This window comes from Paroedura picta, chromosome 1 (genome assembly GCF_049243985.1).
Source record: "Paroedura picta isolate Pp20150507F chromosome 1, Ppicta_v3.0, whole genome shotgun sequence".
NCBI classification, from domain to species: Eukaryota; Metazoa; Chordata; class Lepidosauria; order Squamata; family Gekkonidae; genus Paroedura; species Paroedura picta.
In genome coordinates, this window is record NC_135369.1 from 21,790,451 (window position 1) to 21,814,231 (window position 23,781).

A 23,781-nucleotide genomic window follows, 5' to 3' on the forward strand; every position below is an offset into this window, starting at 1 on the left:
AAAGAAATGGCATTGTCCTGGAGGGTGAGGCCAAACTCATGCATCCAAAACAAGGCAAACAGAAAAAGACAAAAATCTTATATTGCAAATATTTTAAAAAGCGCAGAGCTGCTAAAATAAAGACAGCTCCCCAACAGGAAACTATCTGAATTGTCTCTCTCTTTTCCAAACTGAGTTTAGTTCCTGACCATAACCACAGTTTTTTTCAGCTGACCTGGTTCCATGAAGAGTGTGGTGGATTTTATACAATGCCACTGCAGCACAGCTCGCTTCTGGGAGAGAAGGCTGGGATGAGTCAACTTATCTAACAGCAGAGTGATCGAATGCTCTCAGAATCATAGAGTTGGAAGGGGACCTCCAGGGTCATCTAGTCCAACCCCCTGCAGAGTGTAGGAAATTCACAACTGAAATGCACAGAATACTTCTGCTTTAACACTGTTTAATAATAGTTTTTTATACTCTGCTTTTCACTACCCGAAGGAGTCTCAAAGCGGCTTACAATCTCATTCCTCTCCCCATAACAGACACCCTATGAGGTAGGTGGGGCCAAGAGAGCTCTGACAGAACTGCTCTATAAGAACAACTCTAACAGCACTGTGACAAGCCCAAGGTCACCCAGCTGGCTGCATGCGAAGGAGTGGGGAATCAAACCTGTCTTTCCAGATTAGAGGCCTCTGCTCTTAACCACTACACCAAGCTGGCTCTGTTAATCCCAGAGAGCCTTTGCCAGCGAGATCAAGAATGAAGCCATGCCGCAACACACCTCATTCCCATTCCACTTTCTCAGAAGAAGCAATTGCACTTCAAAATATCCAACCAGGAAGTTAAGGAAGCCTCCTTTTCAAACCCACCTTGCTCTTCTGTATTCAGCGGTACCCTGAAGCCTAGCATTCCAGCCACTGACACTTTTCTACCATTGCAGTCAATGTCAGGAAAGGGTCACTTTTGTTTGGTATGCTGCTAAAAACTGCAGGCACTCAGCCAATAGAAGCACACATATCAGCATTTTTAAAAGGAAGAATTCCAAATTTCCATGGGGAAACCATGAGCACTACCACCTTCTTGTGAAAAGCAGAATATAAAAAACAACCTTCTTCTACATGACCTTACTTGCCACAATGCTTGCTGGGTAATCTTGGGTCAGTCATTCTCTCTTGGCCTAACCTCACTCACAAGGTTCCAGTATAGAGAAAACAGATAAAAGGGGGATCATGTATGGCCCCAGGACTTCCATAGAGGAAAGGAAGGCTTTAAAAACATACCAGGATGAAAAATTAACAGGAGCAGGAACTGCAGCAGTCTGGATGCCTAAAATGGCTGAGGTGTGATTGAAGTTGTGGCAAAATGGGAACTTAAGCATATTACAAAATCAAAATTTTAAACAGAAGGGATCGTTTACACGGTGACCTTCTTAGAACAGCACAAGAAATAAAATTTATGGGGGGAAGGGGATTAAGCAAAACAACAAGTTTTTAATTTGTTTATAACCTGTTACTGCTTTATTTGTCGGTAATGCAGTAGGTTCATTTTAACATTGTAATATGTTTCGGGTTTCTGTCCTCAAACTGCTTTGGACAGACGATTTGGGGTTTTTGGTTTTTTTTGGAGAAGCAAGGTAAAATATTTTTTTAATAAAATAAGAAAGGTTTGATGCCGCTTTCTCCTAACATGCTTTAAAACAACATGCTTTCTTTTTTAAAATTCACACATTCACATCATACGGCAGGATGATCGACTCATCCAGAGTACAAGAAGCAGATACTGGGAGGAAGGGTTCATATCACAAGCCCAGGAAGATTGTGGGAGATTCTTCCTAATTCTTGAAAAATGCTGGAAAGCCCCTCCCTACCTCCCCCGTCCGCCAACATTCACAATGCTGAAACATGGAAAAGATACTTGTTTTTCAGAACTGTGGCATTAAAAGAGCTCCTTTTATAAGAAACCACTGCATTTCAGGGCAGAGAGGGGAAGTGAAAAGAGAGGATCCTTGGAACCCAAAGAAAATATTTATTTGAATCTGTTTCTCCTCAGCATTAGTGATCTTTTGGCTGACAGAAGATTGCCATTTCCTCCCAGGAATGTGCTCCTCCGTTCCAAAGGTGGCACTGTAAATAAAGCAGGATTTCTACTTGACCCAGTCAACTTTCTTTGGCAGAGGCAGGCTGGTTATTTTGATGGGCGCTGGTCCAGTCACAATCCCTGAGCCACGGAAAAGGCTGACAGAATGATAGACTGATGGCGCCATCTGGAGGCCGCACACATGATGAGAGGTTGAGGAAAATCCATTCCCAGTGAGTCAGGGAAGACACTCAATGTGAGTCAGCAGGATCCCCCAGGGACGGCAGAACATATCGACAGGAAAGGAGTTGTTTTGTGCACAAGATGGAAATGTCTTGCATCTGCAGCCCATCACAGTTCAATATACGGCCTCGTCCATGTTGTCGTCGCTGTCGCCCCCAAAGTCTTCACCGTTGTCGAAGTAGGACATGATATAGTCTGTCTCCTGTACAGGCAGAAGAGAAAGTGAAAAAGTATTTTGCTACCTTTCAGCATGTAGACCCTGCTTTTCCGCTAGGCTTGCTCTCAAAGTGGCTTACAGTTCAAATCCAGAACAATACATAATGTACATAAGGGCTGGGGATAGGAATGAATCATAGAATCGTACAGTTGGAAGGGACCTGCAGGGTCATCTAGTCCAACCCCCTGCACAATGCAGGAACTCCCAACTACCTGCCCATCCACGGTGACCCCAATTTCATGCCCAAGTGATCCCCTCCACTACTAAAAATCTCCAGAATCCAGCCTGGCCTGGAAGGAATTAATCTCCCATCCCACAGCAATTCCCTGGGTATGCAAGGAAGGGCCACAAGAGACAAACACTGGAACATCTTCCTGTCCACCCACTCGCAATCTGCCTAAGTTAATAAAAGCTGCATTTCTCTCAGATGATTCTCTAGCCTCTGCTTAAAAAGAAGGACAACCCAACACCTCCCGAGGAAGCCCGTTCCACTGAGGAACCGCTTTAACTGTCAGGAACTTTTTCCGGATGTTTAGCTGAAAATTATTTTGAATTAATTTCAACCTATTGATCTGTGGCAGCTGAAAGCAACTCTTTTCCATCCTCTATGTCAGGGGTAGTCAACCTGTGGTCTTCCAGATGTCCATGGACTACAATTCCCATGAGCCCCTGCCAGCATTTGCTGGCAGGGGCTCATGGGAATTGTAGTCCATGGGCATCTGGAAGACCACAGGTTGACTACCCTTGCTCTATGTGACAGCCCCTCAAGTATTTGAAGATGTCAATCATAGCAACTCTTAGTCATCTTCTCTCCAGGCTAGGCATACCAAAGCTCTCTCAATGTTTACATATGACTTGGGTAGGAGCCTTTTCTTTTGGAGAGAAGAGGGCCCTTGCCTCTGCTGGCAAGGAAGCATTCTCCAACCAAAGGAGGATCCAAACAGCCCCTGGGCTATGCCACAGGCAAGACCTCACTGTCCACTCAGACCATGCTGTGGGGGCCATATGTTCATTGTCTTTGTCCCGGAGGCCTGGGTGAACTGAATAGATCAAGTACAGTGTGACCCCAGGGGCTCTTTAGCTGGTTGGGACCCCTCAGAGCAAAGGCCTACTGAGAAATTATCTGGTAAATTAAGAAGGGACAATCTGCTCTGGAAGCACGGATTAAAAGAATGGCACTTTTGTCCTTGGTTTTAAGTGCGAAGTAAGTGATCTGTTCCCCTCTTCCTGTTAAGAAGAGCCCTGCTAGATCAGAGCAGTGGTCCATCTCGTCCAGTATCCTGTCTCACAGAGTGGCCAACCAGTTCCTCTGGAAGGCCAACAACAGGGCATAGAGGTTGAGGCCTTCCCCTGCTATTGCCTCCTGGTTCCGGGATTCAGAGATTTACTGCCTCTGAATGTGGAGGTTTCCCTCAGTCACTATGGCTAGTCACCACTGATAGATTAAGTCTATCTAAACTTCATTTAAGGCTGTTTATGCCTATGGCCATCACTCCATCCTCTGGCAAAAAATTCCACATTTTAATCACTCTCTGTGTCAACAAGAACCTCCTTTTGTGCATCCTGAATCTACTGCTCATCAGCTTCACTGGATGTCTTAGACTGCTAGTATTTTTTTTTTGGAGGGGGGAGTTTATCTTTGTCAAATCTCTATAAACCTCCACCATGGCCCCCAGCTATCTCTTTTCAAAACTGAGAAGTCCTAAGGCCACTTATGCATATGGATAATGCACTTCCAATGCACTTTAGAAGTAGATTATCTTGTTTTGTCCTGCACAGGAAAATCCAGCTGCTCACTTAAAGTGCATTATCCAATGTATGCATAAGGGGCCCAAGTCTCTTCAGTCCTTCCTCACAGGGAAGATGTTCCAACCCCCAATTCATCCTGATTGCCCTCCTCTGTACTTTTTCCAGCTCTGTAGCTTGGGCTGTTCTCACAGAGCAGTTCTATTGGAGCTCTCTCAGCCACCCCACCTACTTCACAGGGTGTCTGCTGTGGGGAGAGGAAGGGGAAGGTGTTAGTAAACCATTTTGGGTAGTGACTCCTTTGGGTAGTGAAAAGCAGGGTATAAAAAGCAGCCTTTTGGGGGATACGGTGGCTCGAACTGTACACCAGCGGTCCCCAACCTTCATCTGGTCGGGGACCGCCTCCGGGGGTGGGGGAGAGCCAGCGGCCCGCCTGCCGCAGTTGCTCAAAAACACGCACGGGCAGAACTGCCACGCATGCGCGTTTTGGCCACCAGGTGGCGCTAACACGCATGCGCGGCAGTTCCACGCATGCGCGTTAGCGTCGCTGGCGCGCCGGCTGCCGCACCGGCTGCTGTGCTGGCCTCTTTCCCCCCTTCTCGCTGCAGGGCGGGGGAGGCAGGCGCGGCCACTGGCGGCCCGGTACGATGGCCTTTGCGGCCCGGTACCAGGCCGCGGACCAGGGATTGGGGACCCCTGCTGTACACCCAAATGAGGCCGCACCAGTTTGGTGTGGTAGTTAGGAGTGCGGACTTCTAATCTGACAAGCCGGGTTCGATTCTGCACTCCCCCACATGCAACCAGCCGGATGACCCCAGCACTGATAAAACTGTTCTGACTGAGCAGTGATATCAGGGCTCTCTCAGCCTCACCCACCTCACAGGGTGTCTGTTGTGGGGAGAGGAAAGAGAAGGCGACTGTAAGCCGCTTTGAGCCCCCTTCAGGTAGGGAAAAGCGGCATGTAAGAACCAACTCTTCTTCAGTTATATCAGGGCTCTCTCAGCCTCACCTCCCTCACAGGGTGTCTGTTGTGGGGAGAGGAAAGGGAAGGCAAATGTAAGCCGTTTTGAAACTCCTTCGGGTAGAGAAAAGTGGAATATAAGAACCAACTCTTCTTCCTCTTCTTGTTCTACACAGTGGCCTTACAATGGTTATGGCGGTTGCTCCTTTCCACCAGGTGGGAGTGGGGCTGACCATCCTCCCTCAAGCCGAGTTGCCCTCTCTGGCTTCCTTGTCTCCCTCCAGTCTCTTGCCTTTCCAGCCGGGGAACGATTGGGTGGGAGGACAATAGAGCAGACTAAAGACGTCTCCCAAAGCCTCCTTGGCGACCCAGTTGCTGCCACGGCTGCTCTTCTCCCAGTTCCCCCACCGACATTACATGAGGTGTCAAGACAAAAATAGCAAGCGGGGACGAAGACGGATGGCTCGTTTCCACAGAGACGAAGCAGAGACGACTCGGAAAGCTGTGCCACAGTTTGTTAGCTGGCGGCAACCAACTCCGCTTGACACGGCTCAGATGGGTCACGGAAGGAGCCGGCAGGTGCACCTCTTCAGACGACACTGTTTTCATGGTTCTCCCGCTTTCAGAAGAGCCTGGACCTGGGAGCTAACGCAGTCTGGGAACAGCTAGGCTAGAACTTTTAACCCCAGTGGGCAGGATTTTATTTTTATGGGGAAAGTCGTAAAAGGGAGGCCTTCCCCACCAAGAGTCTGAACTGGGGCAGCCCATATCACCCCCTCAGAATTCTGACCTCATTCTGCAGCCCAGACCTAGAGTTGCCAACTCCAGGCTGGGGAAATTCCTGGAGATTTGGGGGTGGGGGTGGAGTCTGGGCAGGGACTTGCTGCAGAGCCCACCTTCCAAGCAGCCATTTTCTCCCCAGGAACTGATCTGCCACCTGGACATCAATTCCAATCCCAGGAGATCTCCGTCTCCACCTGGGAGCTGGCAACTCTACAGAGACCAGTCCTTAATTCATGGCAATTTGCAGTTATTCCCCACTTTCCAAGGGGCAGGGAACTTTTTCCCTGAGCAGGCCCCTGTGTGTTCTGAAATTCCCTCCTCTGCCAAGGGCTGGGGAACCTTCAGAAGCAAAGCAACGTACCTCTTCAAATTCCTCCTCGTCATATTCTTCTTCCTCTTCCTCTTTCCCTTCCTCACCCTCTTCTTTCTCCTCTTCCTCTTCGGATGTCACCTCCTCCTCCTTTTTTTCCAGCGTCTAGGGGAAAGATATGCACATGTATTTGTTCTAATCCTTCTTTCTTATTACATGATACTTTCCAGGGATGGCTCCTGACTCTAAAAATGGGATCCAGGGGCAAAGAGGGAGAGGTGAAGGATGCTGGTGGTTCACACTAACAACCCTTGAGCCCCAGAGGGCACACCCCCACAAGGCAGCCACAGGCTCAGGTGTTGGCTAAGAACAGAAACCAGAAAACAGGAGCAATGGAGTATGCAGGTTATTTTTTCAGTTCAGGTACATCGGACTCTTCTCCCCAAATTTGGGGATTTCTGAAATATTCTGGATTCCCAATACCGGCAAAGTATTGAGATTTTTTTTCAGGTCCAATTGACCGAAGATGGAAAAAAACAGGATTTTTTTTTTAGAAGGGACTGCAGAAGAAAAAAGGTGGGGAACAGCTGATGGGTATGAAGAAATTTCCCAGACTCTCAGCTGTTGCCTCAATCTTTTCTACAATCTGTTTAAAACAGGCTTGTTTAAGTGGACTGCAGAAAAGGAGGAAAAGGCAGGGGAGACAGCTAATATGTGGGGATGCAACCTCCCTGTCTCAGCTATTTCCCCAATCTTCCTGGTTCCCCAAAATATCCAGGATTTATTTTCCAGTTTCGCCCCAAAATCCAACACTTTTGGAATGCCAAATATACTTGAAAAATACTGATAAGGTATTTTTCAGGTATATTTTCAGCTCAGGAAGACCTGAATCCCTAATGTACTTTTTTACATATGTACTTTTTTCACATTTCCCGGCTAAAACCTAATCGGAACACAAAGCTGGTTCTCCTTTGTGATTTCTGCAGAGGCTTTGTGTCTTGTCTAAACAGGGTTGGGACACATGCAAAGTATCTCTATGTGCTTGGTTAGACCAGGGACCCCTCCCTGAAACAGCCAGGTCATTGGCTGACCCCACAGTGTCCTCTGAAGCCTGTAGGGTGGGGGGCGGGTGGGTTATCTGTGTCCGCCATAGGTGAGTTTTAATTGGTTTTACTATTTTAAGGAGTTTTACTGTGGGTGTGAATGCCGTTCCCCCCCCCATGAGCCACTGTGTGTGAGTGGCAGGTTTATAAATTGAATAAATAATAAAATAATAATAATAATAGATTATTAGGACGCAGATCTCTGGCCCTCAGACTCAGTGCTTGGAGAAGGGCTGTGGCTCAGGGATAGAACATTTGCTTTTCATGCAGAAGATCCTTTCAATCCCCAGCATCTCCAGTTTTTCAAAGCCTGAAGAATGCTTCAGGGGTTTCTGAATAGTAAAAATGTTAACAAAGGCTGCTCTAGCACATGAGCACCAACGGGTCATGCACTGCACAAAGAGAACAATTTCATACTGTCCAGCACCTGAACTATACTCTGAACTGCCAACAACCACCCCAAGATGGCTGTGCTGAAAGGGGTGGTTTATAAAACCAATAAATCAAATTATATCAAACCAATTGTAGAATAATTATGAGCATGGACTTCTAGTGTAAAGAGCAGGATGCGACATTCCAAATAGAGGACCAACCATTGCACAGTAAAGGAGCCAACACACAGCCGGTGGGGCCCTTATCCATGTGTGAAGAGACTGTTCAGGAAGTAAGCCCTGGTACAAGAATAGGAGGTACAAGAAAAAGCGTGTCCCTGTTTCCATCTGCACAACACTGGTGTGGGACTGCTTGCTTAGAAACCTTCAGGAATTTGACAAAGAGGAGGGGTATAGGATGGGGATTAGGGCTGCAAATTCTTTTCACTGCCATTGCTCCTACAAAAATGCAGCAGCAAAACTCTCAACACGATCAAGCAGTTGGCCAACGTTGGCCCATCAGGCCGCCCCTCAACACACAAAACCAGGAACTGTACAAAAAGCCCTTCTCAGCCAAAAGCAGCATGAGCCGATGATAAAGTGGCTCACACAAAGAGAACCAGAGAAATTCTAGTGGAATTCTGTCCTCACGACAACTCTCAAGGCTGGCCAGGAATCCCCAGCCCATCGCATGACTGCCTGAAGGGTCCCATGGCAACATTTGGGCCTACCTCCAGTTTCTTAATAGCTTCCTCCTTGTCCACTGGCAGCTGGGTTTTCCGCTTGGGGGGGAGGACGGTCACTCCTGTGCCAAAAAGAAGACGATTACAGTATTGGCCTAGACCTTAAGAAACCCATCAGGTTTGCGTTGGCAACTGGTTGAACACATCAACCTGCTTCATGTCAGGCAATCGGTCAGACAAGGCTCAGTACCGTCTACTGTGGCTCAGTGGAAGACGCAGTGCTTTGCATACAGAAGATCCCAGGTTCAATCCCCGGCATCTCCTGGCAAAAGGTGACGTGGAAAAACTCAGCCTGAAACCTTAGAGCAGAGGTAGTCAAACTGCGGCCCTCCAGATGTCCATGGACTACAATTCCCATGAGCCCCAGCAGGGGCTCATGGGAATTGTAGTCCATGGACATCTGGAGGGCCGCAGTTTGACTACCCCTGCCTTAGAGAGCCACTGACAGTCTGAGTAGACAGTGCTGTCTTTGATGGACCCTTTTGATGGGTCTGATTTGGTACAGACTCAGACCCTCCGTCATATTTTGAAAAGCACTTACTCTGCTTTCGAATCTTCCGCACTCGGATTTTCAACTCTTGAGGCAGCCGTCTCCAGTCTATGAAGACAAATTTAGCCAGTTAGGTACACATGCGAAACATGAGCGTGTAAAGTTCTTTAAAAATATATATATTTCAGGGCCCTTAGCAATTCTTGATTAGGTGTTTTGTTATTTTTTAGAAAACAAGTTATGAAACGGCAATGTCGCTTCCACGAGATGAGAAACTCTCCAATTATTCCCAATAATCAGTGTGGAGAAACGCCTGGGAAATAGTAGGCATTGTTTCTCCCCAGGTAGCTCCGGCTCCTGCAATCGGATTGGGGGAGACGGGGAGAGATTAAACTTATAGTTTGGTTTTTAACACTTGCTGAGCATGGAACATATTGTGAAGATAATCTCATCTCTCGGAGAGAACTGCCAATTGGCTTGAGCAGATTTCCTCAACAAGGTGCTCCTTGATTGGTCGTAGAAGGGTTTCCCAAAAAGGCTGGGAGTTAATACATTTTTAATATATTTTTTTAACATTTGTTAAACATTTATTGAGTTATATGGTCATACTGACCTCTCCCCCAGCCAATGATGGGCCTGGAGGGGATGGGAAGGGGTGGGCCCCGTGTGGGCGTGTCCACAGCTCTCCTTCCCAACCATATTCTGCACGATCGCACCACTTCTTGGGTTTCTCAAAGGTTAAATAGTTGGAAAAGGCTCCCATATATGGTCATGGCAACATCCGCCTCCCAGAATGGCCAATGATGGGCCTGGAGGGAGTGGGAAGGGGAGGAGCCTCGGGTGGGCGTGTCCACAGCTATGCTTCCCAACCATATTTTGCAGGATTGCACCACTTCTGGGGTTTCTCAAAGCCTGAAGGATGTTTCAGGGGTTTGTCAATGGTAAAAAAGTTGAGAAAGGCTGGCCTAGAAAAAAGAAAACGGGATGTGTCTGACTTCCATGCCATTAAAAGCTTCAACTGTCCCATGCAAGGGACCTGTCGGCAACCCTGTAACCTCTGATCTTCCTTAGAGTCATGGAAAAACCACAAACCGATCTAGCAAGCAACACGCAAAGGAGAGCGTATAAGGTAGCCTGACGTAAGAAAGCCATTCCAAACCCACAGATTGGCCCTGGTAACATCTCGGGGATTTGCAGTGCAATGCAAAACATATGCAATCAGAAGTGAACCCCATTAAATTCAAGGGAAATTAATCTGTGTGTTTAGGATTGCAGCCTTAAAACCAAAAGGGAGGGGGTGGAACTATAGGGATCTCTCTCCCCGCAAAACGTTTTATCTTGCATATATGCATCACCTTCACAAACAAGTGTCACAGCTTGGCCCTTGCTGAATTTGATTGCCCTTTACTCCAGCTGCTTACAGTGGCTTTTCTCGATATCCAAATGCGTCCCTGACAACCGAGAATAACCTTTAACGCGGCTGACTCAATAAGGTTCTAATCCAAGAAAGACGCTGGCGTACTAAACACTGCTCAATATTTTTTTCCCCAGGTGCCACAAGATCCTTTGTTTCTGTAGCAACAAACCAGCACGTCGATCCTTCTAGGATATTAAATTATGCGAGGGAAAGATATTCTCAGACACACCTGGGCTCCACTCAATGGCGTTATCGATAGGACCGGACATCTGGTATTTGTCAGAGTAACGCTCCACATCTGGGGGCGGAGAGAAAAAACAGCATATAAACGTGTATCAACAAACTGGAAGGGCCAGTCCTTTTTTTAGACTTAGGGAAAGAAATGCCTTCCCCCACCCCAGTCCACACTCCCATGAAGAGTATGCTTTGTGAGATTTTATTTTTATTTATTTATTTATTTGGATTTTTATACTGTCCATTCTTTACAGCTCTGGGAATAAAGTGCAGGAAGAACAAACAACCTGTAAATCTCACCCTCAGAAACCTCCCAAGCAAATTAATCTCCTCTCCACCTAAGGGGAATTTTCCCATTTACCCACTCTCAGTTCCTGTCAACATTTCAGGCCTCGTGGAGCATGCTCAGTTCACATTAGGCTGCTTTTCTTTTCAGGGTGACTGAAGACATCACATTTTCCCCTGGTGTATGTAGAGACTCCTACTTTGTGCCTGGCCCCATTCTGTTGCTTTTGTCATCCGCACAAGCGCCAGCCCGTTTGCTATTGGGTACAGTGATTCTCTCCAGCATTTACATCGCACTTTTCTACCTGCGGAGTCTCCAGAACATGAAGAGATTCCAGTTTTGCCTGAGCCTGGCCACATTCTGTTGCTCTGTAATCCGACAGGAGCCAGCAAGTATACAATAAGATACAGTGATACTCCCCAACATTTCATACAGGGAAACAGGGATGCCCAAATTCTCATGCCAATAATCACTGGCTCAGCATCCCTCAGCACCATACCACGCTGAACCAGTTTAGGAAAGGCAGCATTGAAATTTAATAATAACAATCCTTGTGCACCCTGTGCTACTTACTATCCATGGCTGAAAGTTTCACCACATATTCATCTACTCTGCAGACAGCCATCTCCCTCAGATTTAAAAGGCAAAGACGGCAGTATGGTACTGTGAGCAGAATATCAGATTAGAAGAAGAGTTGGTTCTTACATGCCGCTCAATTGCCTTCCCTTCCTCGCCTCACAACAGACACCCTGTGAGGTGGGTGAGGCTGAGAGAGCCCTGAGATTACTGAAGAAGAAGAAGAGTTGGTTCTTATATGCCGCTTTTCTCTCCCCGAAGGAAACTCAAAATGGCTTACATTCACCTTCCCTTTCCTCTCCCCACAACAGGCGCCCTGTGAGGTGGGTGAAGCTGAGAGAGCCCTGATATTCCTGCTCGATCAGAACAGCTTTATTAGTGCTGTGAGGAGTCCAAAGTCACCCAGATGGCTGCAGGTGGGGGGAGGGGGGGGGAGTGGGGAATCAAACTGGGCTCGCCAGATTCGAAGTCTGCACTCCTAACCACTATACCAAGCTATTTCCAGGATTTGGGAGACACAGATTCAAATCCCCATGCTGCTATGAAGCCAGCTATGTGATCTCAGGCCATTCGTACTCTCCCAGCGTAACCTCCCTCAGAAGGCAGTTGTGAGGACAGAGGGGAGCTAGCATGTGCTTCCTGAAGGAAAATGGGATAAAAATGCAATACACAAAATTATTTTTTTTGGGGTGTGTGCCTCGCATGCTGCCTTAATGTTCATGCACATGTATTTAGATGCACATCCACCAGAAATGAGACCCAACAGCTACCAGCCATTGCTGAGATCTAGAGACATAAGGATGGGAACTGTACCCTTGCCAACGCAGGAAACATACCCTAACCCAGTGGTCCCCAATCCGCGGGCCGCAGCCCAGCGCCAGGCTGCGAAGGCCTCGGCGCCGGGCCGCAGCTCCTTCTCCCCCTCCCGAAGCGAGAAGCTCGCCAGGCCGCAAGCAAATCGGCCGCCAAAGCAGCCAATTAGCTCGCGGCCCGGCAAGCTTATCGCTTCAGGAGGGGAGGGAAGAGAAGAGAAGCTTGCCGAGCCGCAAGCTAATTGGCCGCTTTAGCGGCTGATTTGCTCGCGACCCGGAAGGGCCAGGAGGGGAAGCCGCGGCCGCCGGCATAGCGGTGGCGCAAACGCGCATGCACGGACTGCCGGGCGCAAACGCACGTGCGCGGCAATCCGCGCATGCGCATTTGCGCTGGGGCTGCCGCGCGTGCGTGGGCCCCCGGGCCGCCCTCTCCTCCCACTACGCCACAGAGGTCCGCAGCAAACGGAAGCTTGCGGACCGCTGCCCTAACCTTTTAACAAACATCCTCAAAGGCCACTGGGGCCCACCATGTTGCAATTTTATTGCTTACTCCTGCGTAAACATGCCTAAGATGGGATAGCAAGAGACAACTGGCCCCAAAGATGGGATAGCAAGAGACAACTGGCCCCAAAGTATTCTTGCTCCACGTAAGAATTCTCTGCCTAGAAAACCTGCATTCTGCAACCTATATAAAGATTAATTTAATTGCATTGTCAAAGAAGGGTAGTCGTTTGCATAATTTCATCCCTTCTGCTAAATGACGGGGAACGTTGCTCAAGATAAACTTCACTCTGTCTAGTGGAAACATTGTTCAGCCCACCTAAGATTTCACAGGCATTCTACACGCACATTTTGAAGGTCATCTTTGTAACCATAACGACTAGGGACTTTTAAAAAAGGAAATTAACGTTCTCAGGATGCTAGATTTTGTGCTCAACACCAAATCTTGTGCGGGGTAACTGCAGCATATGCACTGCTATGGTTATGATTTACACAACTGTGTGTGCAGAGCCAGTGATAACGAATCGGAGTTGAAAAGGGCAACATGAATCTCCCCTCCCTGTTCTATAAACACAAAGTACCACAATTCCAAAAGTGAATGCCACGAAGTTCTGCTAAGAGGGCCATCAGAAATATATAAGACAACCAAAAGCTCCTATAGATCTAAATCATGGGTAGTCAAACTGCGGCCCTCCAGATGTCCATGGACTACAATTCCCAGGAGCCCTTGCCAGCATTCGCTGGCGAATGCTGGCAAGGGCTCCTGGGAATTGTAGTCCATGGACATCTGGAGGGCCGCAGTTTGACTACCCCTGATCTAAATTCTCAATTCACAGAGGAGGCTAGCAGAGGGCCCAAGAAGGACTCGCTTCACTTCCTGTCATCCTTATGACAAACGTTACTTGCCAGGTAATGAAGTTCTGGCAGATGTTATGAAGGGGAAGCTCCACATGTGGCTGCCATATTCTGTGGCTGCCCCTTCCTAACACCTTCCTAACACCCTGTCATGTTTTGTTTTAACATTCTGAAATAATTACGCAGAGAGGAATCCTGTCAGGACACTTACATGGAGGGGGAGTGATTTACCTCAAGATACCTTCCTCAACTGCTTCATGGCTGCATGTAAACTTGAACTCAGTTCTCCAGCACCCACAACCAATATTTCACACTTGCTTAGAAAAAGCCACTGCCTTCTAAACACAGTAACATTTTGTCTTCAGGCAGAATACGGTGCTCTAAACCAGGGGTAGTCAAACTGCGGCCCTCCAGATGTCCATGGACTACAATTCCCAGGAGTCCCCTGCCAGCGAATGCTGGCACGGGGCTCCTGGGAATTGTAGTCCATGGACATCTGGAGGGCCGCAGTTTGACTACCCCTATTTGAGTGGAGCACAGAAATTCAAAAACTGCCACTCAGCTTTTTAACCTGCAGGATCTCTGCCAAAAAACACCCCAGTTATAGCGGCAACCCTAAGAAATCTCTCCCCAGAACTTCCAATCCAGCAGCCTCCTCCTAACTGACTTCGTTTCTCATTTTTGTCAACAGGCCACTCCCTCAAGTTCCGTGTCATCCTCCATCTCAAACCCATGTGTTTCTTCTCCGTTACAGCAGTCACACTCGCCTTCTACATAGCGTGACTGATCCATCTCCATTAAAACACGTGCAGACATTCTGTGACATCACACCAGGTCAACCAATCAATGGCAGCAGTAGCTTTGCAAAGAAGCTGCACTGTTGATTTCCCAATGTTATAGATAAGCCAAAAATGAAATCAAAAGGCCAAAATAACAAGTCTCTCATTCACTCTTATTAGGTATATTAAGTATATTAATCATTCAACTTCTTGGCAATCATGATTGCCAAGAAGTTGAATGATTAATCCTTATCCATGGTTCCTCTATATATTTGTGAAACAGCCTGGGGGGTGGAATGTGTCCGGCTGTCCAAGCTGGAATAGCCCCTGCAGCTCCCGCCCTCCGTCCCTGGATTCTAGCCTCTTTGCTCTCAGACACGCCTCAGTGCCTGGAGCCAGCAGCAGGTAAGGGGAGAGGGCCCTGGGCAAAGGGTCCTGGTGGAGGGCCTGCTAATGAGGGCCTCTTGGCCTGCTAGGCTGGGCTTGCTAATGAGAGCCTTCCAGTCTGCTGACTGCCTGCTAAGGAGCTCTGTCTCGGGCCCGCTCACAACCTGGCCAACCCCCGCCCATCCCTCTTAATCTGGCTACGAGCTGCGGCCCAAAGCCACCTTAAGCTGCCTGGCCATGGGCCAGGGGAGGGGACCCTTTCAAGGCCCGTTCTTAGGAACGGGTTTTGAAGCTAGTTTGCTTAATATATACCTAATAAAACTGGATTTTGGCTCATTATTTTGGCCTTTTGATTTTGTTTTTGGCTTATCTCTAGCAGTAGCTTTGCAGCTGGAAAAGTGACCTGTTGCTTTTCCCCTTAAACAAAATTAAAATATGTCTGGCTCCAGCCTTCTGCATAGTAGCCTCTTCCAGGTATTCCTGAGCATTCCTTAGTTCCTGTTACCTTTCTTGGGCGCTGATGGTTTGATGAAATATGGCAGGTTCTTCATCGCTCCCCTCAGTTCTTGCTTCAGGGCCAACATATATTCTACCTCTTCGCCAGTTTGTAAAGGGACTGGTTTGTATTCCAGGGGCTAGGAGAATAAGCAACGAGAAAAGTGAAACCTTGCAGGGGAAAAAATTTAGCCAAATACCTAGGGGGTCGGTAAACAAAGAATTTATCTGATTATGTAAGTATTTCAAATCAGGTGGCTAAACCCAGGATTAAAACAGGGCATTACGCTTGGCGGGGATTAATTTATTGGTGGTTCCTGGCCCCCGGGAGGCGCGTCTCGCCTCGACCAGGGCCAGGGCCTTTTTAGTCCTGGCCCCCGCCTGGTGGAATGAGCTGCCAGAGGAGCTGCGGGCCTTGCGGGATTTGCCATCCTTCTGCAGGGCCTGCAAGACAGAGCTCTCCCACCAGGCTTATGGTTGAGGCCTGTGCCTCCCCTTTTTAGATCGCCACCCCCCACATCAGCAGTGACCCCTGGTTTCCCGGATAGTTCCGCTGCCATCAGGGGGGGTGGGTTGGGGATTGTTTTTAGGTGTTTTATGTATTAGGAGTTTTATGGGGGTTTTACATGTTGTTACCCGCTGCGAGCCTCAGGAGAGCGGCAGGTTAGAAATCCAATAATAATAATAATAATAATAATAATAATAATAATAATAATAATAATAATAATAATAATAATAATAATAATAAAGAAGGGGGCAGGACTCACAGGAAACAGTGGTGATGGCTGCAGAGTGGGTGGGGGCAGGGCTTCTCCCTTTCCGATGCCCACAGCTTCGACGTTGAAGGTCATGTGACCGCCCCTGCCCCTCCCTCTGCCGCCTCTTCCAGCCATGACTTGCTGTCTGGGAAGAAGCAAACATAGATCTTGGGGTTGATTTCTGCTGGAAGGTGGAACCTGTGGCATCAACAGGACAAAAGGGAACATTTATTATTGCGTCCTGATCCCCCAAGCAACAATCAATCCATCCAGTGCATGACTATTTATGATCCTGGTGTCTCCCTTGCCAGGTACATATGATGCATTACTATCCTATCCTTTTTCCAAGGTACTCAGGGGGACGTACATGATTCTCCTCTTGCCATTTTAACCTCAGCCACCATGAATTAGATTAAGCTGAGAGAGAGTGACTGACCCAACAGCACTCAGCAAGGCTCATGCCAGAGTGGGATATGAAACCAGGTCTCCTAGATCAGGGTCTGGAAGGCCCCTACACATGAGCCCAACTGTGGCATGCCAGATCATGATGCTTGGCATGGAAGGCCAGTTCTCCGCCAAAGCAGCCACTGTACCTTCCTGATGTGCTGGTTGTGCCAGTAGGGCTTAACCTCCTGGGCCTGCACACCACCCGCCAGATCCCAGGTGAGCCCTAGAGATACTGGAAGCACTAATGGGACACAGATTACTCCCAAGTATAACCCTGGTTTCTTCTAGAATCATAGAATAAAAGAGTTGGAAGGGACCTCCTGGGTCATCTAGCCCAGGGGTAGTCAACCTGTGGTCCTCCAGATGTCCAAATGCAAATGCTGGCAGGGGCTCATGGGAATTGTAGTCCATGAACATCTGGAGGACCACAGGTTGACTACCCCTGATCTAGTCCAACCCTCCATACCATGCAAGACACTCACAACCGTCTCACTCATCCACTGTAACCTGCCACTCCCTTGAACCTTCACAGAATCAGTCTCTCGGTCAGATGGCTATCCAGCCTCTGTTTACAAATTTCTAAAGATGAACCACTTCTCCTGTTGCTTGGCAGCTAGGACAGCGATTTCTTCCTCAGTGGACACTGTGCAGGTGTGTCTTTCCCCGCCCCCAGTACTCCCACTGAAAAGATCGCCTAGGACTAGCTTGCCGCTCTCACCACTCGACAGCACTGCCTCTTCCATTAAAAAACAAGCTGAATGTTTTCTGCAATCACACCAAACGTACCCAAGAGTACCACACCTTTGTTTGGTCTTCATTAAAGGGGACAAAAATGACATTAAAAAAGTACAATCATACCAATAAGAGCTGAACTTTTATAGAACAGTTAATAGGCGGGTATCATTTCCAAATGCCAGAACCAACTATCTAAAATTATCTTTGTGTGAAGTGTCATCAGGCTGCAGCCAAATTACAGTGACCCCATAAAGGGGCTCTCAAGGCAAATGAGATGCAGAAGTGGCTTGCCATTGCCCTCCTCATCTACAATTTCATTGGTGGTCTTCCTTCCAAATACAGACCCTGTTTAGCTTCCAGATCTGACAAAGTTGGGTTATACCATGTCTCCTTCAGTCTCAGAATTATTTTTAAAGCAAGCATAAACTAGATTACAGGGATCCATGTCATTTCTAATTTATAGCAACATCTCATGGGGTTTGCAAGGCAAGGGATGAACAAAGTTGGCTTGCCATGGCCTGGCCTCTGCATAGCAACCCTGGACTTCCTTAGAGCAGGGGTAGTCAACCTGTGGTCCTCCAGATGTCCATGGACTACAATTCCCATGAGCTCGTGGGAATTGTAGTCCATGGACATCTGGAGGACCACAGGTTGACTACCCCTGCCTTAGAGGACTCCCATTCAAGTACTAACCAGGGCGGACCCTGCTTAGCTTCTGAGATCTCAGAAGGCCCATCTAGCCTGAGCTGTCCAGGTCAGGGCTAGACTGCAGATATCAATTAAAATTAAGATTATGATTTTAAAGTTAAAACTGTATATAATTTTATTGTTATGTGTGTTTTATGTAACAATGTTGGAAGTCCTCCCCCTGAGCTGGCATGCCGGATGGTGCAGGGTATCTTTAAATAGGACAGGGTCCTATTAAATCTTTAAATAGGACAGGGTCCTATTAAATAAAAGAGTAAGGCCACCTGGGGAGGAGTTAGGGCGGGCCCTGTCCAGGATAAAAACTCAGAGGGCCCAATAAGGAGCCGCAAAGCGGCTCCTGATTGGGCCCTCCGAGTGTCCATCCAGGGCCAAGCAGCCAATGGGGAGGCGCGCAAAGTGCCTTCCTATCGGCCCCTCATCAGGACAGACCAAAATTCCATCCAGCCAGGGGCAATCTGGAGAAATGGCTACCAGTCTGCTCCTGACCACCAAAGGGAGAGGAGGTCAGTAGGGCTGCCAAGGGGGATGAGGCTTGGACAGGCTGTGCCAGCCCTTTTTGCCCCAAGGCTGTCCTAACTGTCATGTCCAACTGCAAATTGCCTCAGAACCTTGACAGAGCTGGCAGGAGGCTGCAGAGTGCTCCCCCTCCCCCCCTTCAGGCCTGCTGAGAAGGAGCCTCTGACAGGCCCTGACTGAGGGAAGGAGGCCTTTCCAAGAGCAACGCAGGGGAGCCTGAGGGCCTTCCTTTTGAGTGTGTGTGTGGGGGGCTTTCCCCTTCTACCAAAAAATTGCCTGACAAGGAGGCCACAGAAAAGCCCCTTCTCACTTTAAATACTGCTCTGGCCGGGGGTTAGACACAGCCAAGCCATGTGTCTTTCTTCTTTGCAACTCTCTGCAGATTTGAGGCCACTGCACAGCGTTATTCTGCAGAGGAAGCTGGCTCTTTTGTCTCCTGTTTCATCTGCACAACAACCCTGTGCAGTAGGCCTCAAGTCTTTCAATTCAACAACAACCCCTGTGGGAAGCCTTAAATGTTTCTTCTCTACCACAACCCTGTCCAAAGTAGCCCTTTCTGCCTGGGGAGCTGATCTTTATACTCTGCAGGTGAGATGTAATTCCAGGAGCTCTCCAGGCCACACCTGTAGGTTGGCTACCCCTGGGTTGGAAATATTCCTGGAGGTTTGGAGGTGGGACTTCAAAATCGTACAATGCCTCAGAGTCCAGCCTTCAAATCAGCCGTTTTTGCCTGCAGTTGGTAGGGAGTGGTGCAGGAGTGTCCCTCCTGGCCTATGGGTTATGGCCAGCCCTTATCAGCAACTGTTTGTATTCTGGAGTGCAGACAGGCAGACCAGCATCAATCCTGTGAGTCTGGAAAGTGCAGGAAGATCTAAATAAATATTTACAGCCTGAAACTAAATAGAGAACAAGTAAATGTCTGGAGACACATCGTCACTGAAATAGTAACTGGCAAATAACCTTGGCCTGGCAAATAAAAAAACAGTATTAAAACCCTTACTAAGGTCAAGACTGCTGTGCACAGACAGTCTTCCTCTTAGGGTTGCCAGCTTCCCTGTGAGGCTCGCTACCCCACCTCCCTCATGGGGAGTCTGCTATGGGGAGAGAAGGGGAAGACGATTGGAAAATGCTTTGAGACATCTGAGGCCTGCTGGGTCACTGCGGCCCATTCCCAGTTCTCTCAGATCTCTCACAACCCTACATACCTCACAGGTTGACTATTGTGGAGAAACAAATGGAAAAGTTGTTTGTAAACCGCTTTGAGACTCCTTTGGGTAGTAAGCAATAGGGTACAAAAATCCGTTCTAAGGAGCAACCATGAAAGAAGCATGTGGGCACATAACATTTTAACAACAGTGAAAATATGGGACACAGAAGGAACAGGGTGGACACCTGTGTACTGTGACTACCCTATGTGTATTAGGGCAGAGGGGCATTTCGGTGAATGTGGCCTAATTCACACAATAAGGGAAATGACGCAGAACTGGGGGGAATTGGTTGCCATGTAATCTTCCCCTAAGAAGAGTCTCCAGTCTGATTTTCCCTTCACATATCTGAGGACATGGCTCTGGAAAGCTCATCTGTAACCACTAGGCCACAATTCCCAAAGTTCAGTCCTCTCCCACAATCAACAAACATTCCACACCACAGGTTCTTGACACCCATATCTCCACACCCATGGCCTCATTTGCCACCATGCCACCACAACCTCCCACACAACACACATGACAACCCCATGCCCTTACAGACTGGACAACTCCTCCCCTTCCTCTTCCCACTGCCAAGTTCTAGCGCCCGTTGTATTCTTGGAGACAACGGGCTTTGCCCCTAGTAAATCAAATAATTAAATAAAACTCTCCCAGATTTTCTTCTTCATAATGGACCATGTATATTGTATATTCCAGCCCTAAAATTGGCTGCCACACTTTATTTCACCACACAGGTATTGAAGATTTGTGTTTCTTGATTTGCATTTAGTTGCAATTGGTAATTAAAAGTATACTCCCTAGTGAACACGTTTCTAGACCTCAAGATCTGTCAAGATGCAGCTAGACCCATACTGTTATTTGACCCTCCGCATAAACAGAAGAGCAGAATACGATGTGGCAGGCCTTAGTTCTGAGTATACATGTGTGAGATTTGGCTACTAGTTGTGGAAACCAACCAGTGTGGTACAACAAAACAAAATCAGAGTCCAGTGGCACCTTTAAGATCAACAAAGATTTATTCAAGTCCAAGCACTCTTCCTCAGACTTCCTTAGTGCTGCTTCAGACCAACACGGCTACCCACTTGAATCTCTCAGTGTGGTACAGTGTTTAAACTGTTACACTAGGATCTGGGCAGACCCAAACTCAAATCTCCACCCTACAATGAAAGCTTGCTGGGTTATCAGTTACACACTCTCAGCCTACCTTAACTCACAGGGATGTTGTGAAGATACAAGGGAGGAGAGGAGAGTGATGGAAACGGCTGTGGTCCCCAGTGGGAAGAAAGAAAAGATATAAAACACATTAATTTGCAAACATGACTTATTAACCCAGTGAAATGTAATGGCTAAGAGTAGAAGAAGAAGAGTTGGTTCTTATATGCCGCTTTTCCCTACCCGAAGGAGGCTCAAAGCGGCTTACAGTCGCCTTCACATTCCTCTCCCCACAACAGACACCCTGTGGGGTGGGTGAGGCTGAGAGAGCCCTGATATCACTGCTCGGTCAGAACAGTTTTATCAGGGCTGTGGGGAGCCCAAGGTCACCCAGCTGGTTGCATGTGGGGGAGTGTAGGATCGAACCTGGCATGCCAGATTAGAAGTCCGCACTCCTAACCACTACACCAAACTGGCACTACACCAAACTGGCTCACCAAACCAGCTAGTGTCAAGACCAGGGGTAGTCAAACTGCGGCCCTCCAAATGTCCATGGACTACAATTCCCAGGAGCCCCTGCCAGCGAATGCTGGCAGGGGCTTCTGGGAATTGTAGTCCATGGACATCTGGAGGGCCGCAGTTTGACTACCCCTGGACAAGACTAGCTAAAATTTGGAGGATGTAGGTTCAGATATCCCGGGGATTATACAGCTTTCTAGGTGAGCTTGAGTCAGTTGTTTTCCCAACCTCACCCGACCTCAACGGACTCTTATGGGGATCAAATTGGAGAGAATTACACCCACTGCCTTGAGCCCCCCCAAGTGGAAAGACAGCATAAAAACGTTACAGCATTCAGATGCTCCTTTGTGCAGGGCTTTCAGTTTTGTGTGTGAGAGGGGCCTACATAATCAGCATTAATGAACTAATTAAAACCTTACCAATATCACCCCTGCAGCCCCTGCAGCAATCTCATTTCCAACTCATCCTCACCACCAAAAGACACTAAATACAAAGAGGTCACAATTCTCCAAAAGGTAATCCTATTAACCATCCGTAGCATACTAGGAAATAGAGAGGGAGCGGATAAGGAGAAATGTCCCCCTTCTCGGAGCTCAAAGGGAGGAGGCCCGTCTACCAAGGAGGCGCAAGAGATTCAGGGAAAAGAAAGGCATCATTAAATGGATGTCATCCCCTCCAACTGATGCAGTGACAGCTCCGGCTCAGATGGCTTTTTAAAAAGATTTGAGAACTCCAGGTAAGCTCAGGGGTAGGTATACCTTTGAACTACCAGAGACTGGGGGCAAACAACAGGCTTCCTTTGAGCTTCCCAGCAGGAAAAGGGATGCTGGACTAAACCGGCTTTTGTTCCCATCCAGCAAAGGCATCGCAGGGGCGGCCGCACTGTAGTTCTCCAGGTGCCCATGAACTACAATTCCCATGAGCCCCTGCTGGCAGCGCGGCCACCCCTAGCTTAACACAAAGCCTAATACAGGGGTAGTCAAACTGCGGCCCTCCAGATGCCCATGGACTACAATTCCCATGAGCCCCTGACAGCGAATGCTGCCATGGGCTCATGGGAATTGTAGTCCATGGACATCTGGAGGGCCGCAGTTTAGACCCCTGGCCTAATGCAACACACGGTCCAGGTTAACTGCCGCTTAAACCTCCAGGGGCGACTTTCCTCAAATCCCCCCCCCCCCATCATTCGTCAGCCATTCCTCCTCCCCCAACCCCCCAAGTGGGCGGGACCCTGCCGGCCTTCTTCCTTCCCAAGCGCGTTATTGGGCTAGCGCGCGACCGAAATGGACCGAACGGATCCAAGCAGCCAATCAATCCAAACCCTCCCCCAGGCTTTACCGTCGCTGGCGCTTCCTTTCCTTTGCAAACGCACGTGGGACGGGGGCACCAGGCAGCGCCCGGGGTTCCGAAGCCGGATACACAACGTTCTAAAGGGGCGGAGCCGGTAGACTCACAGCCAATGGCGAGGGAGAAGTTCAAGGCGTGGGGGCGGGGCGTGGGGACGAAACTCGCGGGAAGCCGGGGAGGTCTCTGCAGGGCTGTCGGGAGAGGCGGCTGATCTGCAGTCCTCGGGAATTTGGGCTTTGGACTAGGTCGTTTTAATGTACGTCGAAAAGGGTTGCGCGTGCAGTTTTTTCCCTCCCCGTTTGATTCGGTAGAAGTTAAAAATGCATAAGATCACGACAGACCCCCTCTGTGTTTATGACATTTAAATGCAAGATCCAGGATAAAGGCACGCAAGGACCACAAACAGTGTGAGGTCGTTAAGATGGACTTCCGAACAGCAGTCATCAAAAATTCAAAGAAAAAGGGACGCCGAAGTATAATGTATGGGTAGGACTGCAGTCTTAATTCCTTCCGATGTCAGGACATTATATTGCTTGTGTAATGTGGGTGTAAATATATACACAGGCATACGCGCAAGGTTATACAACAGTATGTTCGATTTGTTATAGTATGCCTTTCTTCCTAAGGCTCAATGCAATTGATAGGGACAGGCCTTGAACTGGAATGGGGTTACAGAAACGAGAAGCAGTGCAAAAAATGACCTAAAATATTGTGGAGATCCCACATCAGCTTGTATTCCAACAACTCGCCTGGCTCCCAGTCGAATTCTGAATTAAGGTTATGGTAATCAAGGCCATATGCGGTCTGGGCCCTGTGTACCCGAGAGACCGCCTCCCTGCCTAACCCCCCCCCCCCCCCAAAAGCCTTATGCTTCACCACCTCCCTGGCTCCAAAGAAGCACGTCGGACCTCAATGAGGACCAGAATCTTTTCTGCCCTGGCCCCCACCTGGTGGAACAAGCTCCCTGAATAAATCAGGGCCCTGCCTGAACCTGCACAATTCCGCAGGGTCTGTAAAACGGAGC

At 48.4% G+C, this 23,781-nt stretch overlaps 1 protein-coding gene across 5 annotated transcripts; it reads right to left on the reverse strand.

Moving 5' to 3' along the window:
- Window positions 1-1,987: 1,987 nt before the first annotated feature.
- Window positions 1,988-22,891, reverse strand: POLR3GL (RNA polymerase III subunit GL). Of its 5 annotated transcripts, none has more exons than XM_077326485.1 (9): window positions 22,749-22,847; window positions 20,944-21,001; window positions 16,135-16,270; window positions 15,378-15,507; window positions 10,672-10,740; window positions 9,077-9,133; window positions 8,524-8,597; window positions 6,370-6,483; window positions 1,988-2,503 (listed from the first exon to the last, which is right to left on the reverse strand). In XM_077326485.1, the coding sequence occupies exons 3-9, from the start codon at window positions 16,258-16,260 to the stop codon at window positions 2,417-2,419; spliced, it is 657 nt and encodes a 218-aa protein (XP_077182600.1). In that variant the 5' UTR covers window positions 16,261-16,270; window positions 20,944-21,001; window positions 22,749-22,847; the 3' UTR covers window positions 1,988-2,416. The 5 variants fall into 5 exon arrangements, with proteins under 5 accessions (XP_077182600.1, XP_077182586.1, XP_077182594.1 ...); XM_077326471.1 differs by having other exon boundaries at window positions 16,135-16,323; XM_077326479.1 differs by lacking the exon at window positions 20,944-21,001 and having other exon boundaries at window positions 16,135-16,323; window positions 22,749-22,891.
- Between the last annotated feature and the right edge of the window lie 890 nt (window positions 22,892-23,781).

Excerpts from the sequence above, each read along its gene's own strand:
- POLR3GL (XM_077326460.1), bottom strand. The coding sequence starts at position 16,332 with ATGCCACAGGTTCCACCTTCCAGCAGAAATCAACCCCAAGATCTATGT. Across the intron at positions 15,508-16,134 it reads AGCCATCACCACTGTTTCCT|CCCCTGGAATACAAACCAGT; the intron begins GTGAGTCCTGCC and ends TTATTCTCCTAG. Across the intron at positions 2,504-6,369 it reads ACGAGGAGGAATTTGAAGAG|GAGACAGACTATATCATGTC; the intron begins GTACGTTGCTTT and ends CTGCCTGTACAG.